General features: G+C 35.9%; 1 protein-coding gene across 1 annotated transcript; it reads left to right on the forward strand.

Annotated features, from left to right (window-relative positions):
* Positions 1-1,434, forward strand: LOC110697290 (peroxidase 29-like). The gene is made up of 2 exons (XM_021874658.1): positions 1-450; positions 742-1,434. The coding sequence occupies exons 1-2, from the start codon at positions 33-35 to the stop codon at positions 900-902; spliced, it is 579 nt and encodes a 192-aa protein (XP_021730350.1). The 5' UTR covers positions 1-32; the 3' UTR covers positions 903-1,434.
* The last annotated feature ends 1,580 nt before the right edge of the window (positions 1,435-3,014 follow it).

Here is a 3,014-nt window from a genome sequence, read left to right on the forward strand (position 1 = left end):
TAGTACACGTTGTTACTAGCAAGTTTTCATGCATGATGCATCTTGGTATGAGTTTTTCTAACAGAAACATTTTTCTTTGTCAGGGTTGTGATGCATCAATTCTAATCGATGTGTCAAACTCAGCCTCCTTAGAGCCACCAGAGCTGGGGGCAAAAAAGAACTTTGGGATTAGAAAGAGGGAATCAATTAATCAAATAAAGTCAAGGATTGAAGAAGAATGTCCAGGACAAGTCTCCTGTGCTGACATTATAGTGTTGGCTGCTAGAGAGGCAGTGGCTATTTCTGGGGGTCCAAGAATAATAGTTCCTTTAGGTAGGAGAGACTCAATCTCGGCTTCAAGCTCTGAAGCCGCTGATGCTTCCCTCCCTTCACCTGATTTTGGAGTTGATGACGCTCTAAGCCTTTTTGCCAAGCTTGGGATGACTACTCGGGAAGCAGTTGCCATTATGGGTACTTTCATTTTTCGGTGAACTTTTTTCACCATAATCTGGCTCTCTACTAGTGTATGGCCAGTGAGCCGGGTTGCCTAAGGCTATGTCGTATATTATTGACAGATCAAGCTGACACATTGCATAACAAAACTCGCAAAATACTAGCTATGTTATCCTCAAGAAATTGAAAAAGTGTGCTTTAACATGTTTCATTTTGCATTTCAAGTATAAAAAAAAGAATTTTATACTTTATCATTCAACATTTCTTTGATCATTTTAACATAAGTAAACCACAAATTTATGGTTGCAGGGTCACATACTTTAGGAGTCACACATTGCTTAAACATCATGGATCGTTTGTATAGGCCATCTGACGCGAGAGGGAGCAACATGGATCCTAGATTTGAAGCACTCTTGAAATTCAGCTGTCCTGAAAACATACCCTTTTCTCAAAAGCAGCTGAAGAAATGAGGCACCTGCTGCCCGTTTCGAGGATTTACAGAAATACCTCGAAGGGTCCCACAATCTCTTCTACGAACAGATCCAAGGGTGGTTAATGAGCTCTCGCCCTCCTGCCTAGCGGTTCGGAGCACTGCGGTTGCTTTTAGGAGAAATCTTCCCCTCTTTTTTTCCGTGTTCGATACCGCTTAACAATTTGTACTACAAGAACTCCCTGCAGCGTCGAGGTGTGCTAAGGATTGATGCAGAGTTGCCCCTAAACACTCGAACTGCAGGGATTGTGGAACAATTTGCATCTAATGCCGATGATTTCTTTCAAGAATTTGGTTCTGCTTTTTTAAAGCTCTCATATGCAGGAGTGTTAACTGGTAATCATGGCATAATTAGGAGCATTTGTAACTTCGTAGACAATTAAGAACTAAGTAGTCATGAGTTGCTACCTAGCAGCATGTACTATTGTATTTATCACTAATATGTTGTTAAGTTATGATCATCATGTTATGTTAAAAGCTCTGTTGTGTACTTAAATTTGATTTTATGAGAATGGAAGAAATTCATAAATCATTTCTGCTTAGAACAATTTTTTCCTATATGTATATTTGTGGTATGTATTTTCCAAACAATCAGTCTCTTTTTTCTTCAGGAAATTCTATTTATTTATGTATTCTTAGGAATCAAACTACCATTGTTTTCCTAGCTAAGATTGAGCAAGAGTTAGTTAATTGACTAACTAAGATGAATTTCTACTATTGTAATTAAATTTTATCAATGACAATATTAACCACTTTGTGATATCTATTACTTTGTATGAAGAAAAAACCAAAATAATACAAACTACAATCAAAATAAAATCATGAATAAGAGTGTTAATGAGCCTAGCTGTTTAACTCCAAAATTTAAGAGACTGAGCAGAACTAAGCTTAACTCAAAAAACTTGTGAAAAAGCTCTAAATACCTTTTAATTATTTTATTTTACATATTATTATAACATCTTACTCAAATTAGTACAAGTAGTAGATATGTGTACAATAATGTTAAAAAATTCAAAATGGAATATTCAAAATGTAATTATATGAAGTATAGGCTTGAGGATAATCAAAGTGTGTCAAGCTGAGCCCTAGTAACCCTGAGCTCGATTCAGCTCATTAAGATCCCTACTTTAAAACTAGAAACAGAGTTCCATATTCTGTACACTTTGCATTTCTTTGTTTAACTTGATCAAACTTTTGTAGTGATATTTTTTTTGTCAAACGTAGACTATGCAATTTTTATCAATATGAAAAACTATCCACCCTACGTTGCTTTTTTTTTTTTTTTTAAATCCCTAATTTTAAAATCTAGCGAATTCAGGCCAATGCTCTCACAACGAAGTTAATATGCAATATTAACAAAACATGTTAATATGGTGGCATTTTCGCAATTATGAGCACTTTCTGAAATATTTTAATGCTATTTTTGGATATTGCTGATGTGGCACTTAACTAGACGCTTCCTAACGTTTTTGAAACTCTGTTTTTGTTCTTCATTCTGGAACATACGAGCTTTCATACAACCTTGTTCCTTTCTCCTCTCTCCTCTCGCTGTACTCTTCTCCGCCATATCGAAAGCCGATTTCCCTCTCCGCCATATCGCTCAGATCTCCGCCATATCAGACACAAACCAAGAAACAATACTGACTGTTGTTAAGTTCAACATTGATAATTTGTCTTCGCTATTGAAGAACTATTTTCAGTCATTAACAACTTGGTGATAATATTAGATGAACAACAGCTCAAAGCAAAGCTGCACCGCAGCAGATTATTGTCTGATTTGGAGATATCACAGTAGGAGGAGAAAAAAGGGACAAAAGATATATATTCACAGATCCAAATCGATTGCCGGTGAACAACACCATGATGCATAATCGAATTACCAAATTTTTTGTGTAATAATCAAATTTGATAAAGTCATAATCAAATTACATATGGGACCAAAATTCTAGTCCAACAACGAACAAATTACACCTAAAACACCGACTAAATGATGAGTCTACCCTTACTAAAGTGTGCGAATTGATCACTGCACCCCATATAAACATAAGATGTTAATATGCTATATTAACCGGTATTTTCTCCTCTCACAACC

This window comes from Chenopodium quinoa, unplaced genomic scaffold (genome assembly GCF_001683475.1).
Source record: "Chenopodium quinoa cultivar QQ74 unplaced genomic scaffold, ASM168347v1, whole genome shotgun sequence".
Classification (NCBI taxonomy): domain Eukaryota; kingdom Viridiplantae; phylum Streptophyta; class Magnoliopsida; order Caryophyllales; family Amaranthaceae; genus Chenopodium; species Chenopodium quinoa.

What these genes read in the sequence shown, in the direction of transcription:
- LOC110697290 (XM_021874658.1), top strand. Translation starts at nt 33, where the DNA reads ATGATGCATCTTGGTATGAGTTTTTCTAACAGAAACATTTTTCTTTGT. An exon ending in GGAAGCAGTTGCCATTATGG is followed by an intron (nt 451 to 741) that starts GTACTTTCATTT and finishes TTATGGTTGCAG; the next exon opens with GGTCACATACTTTAGGAGTC.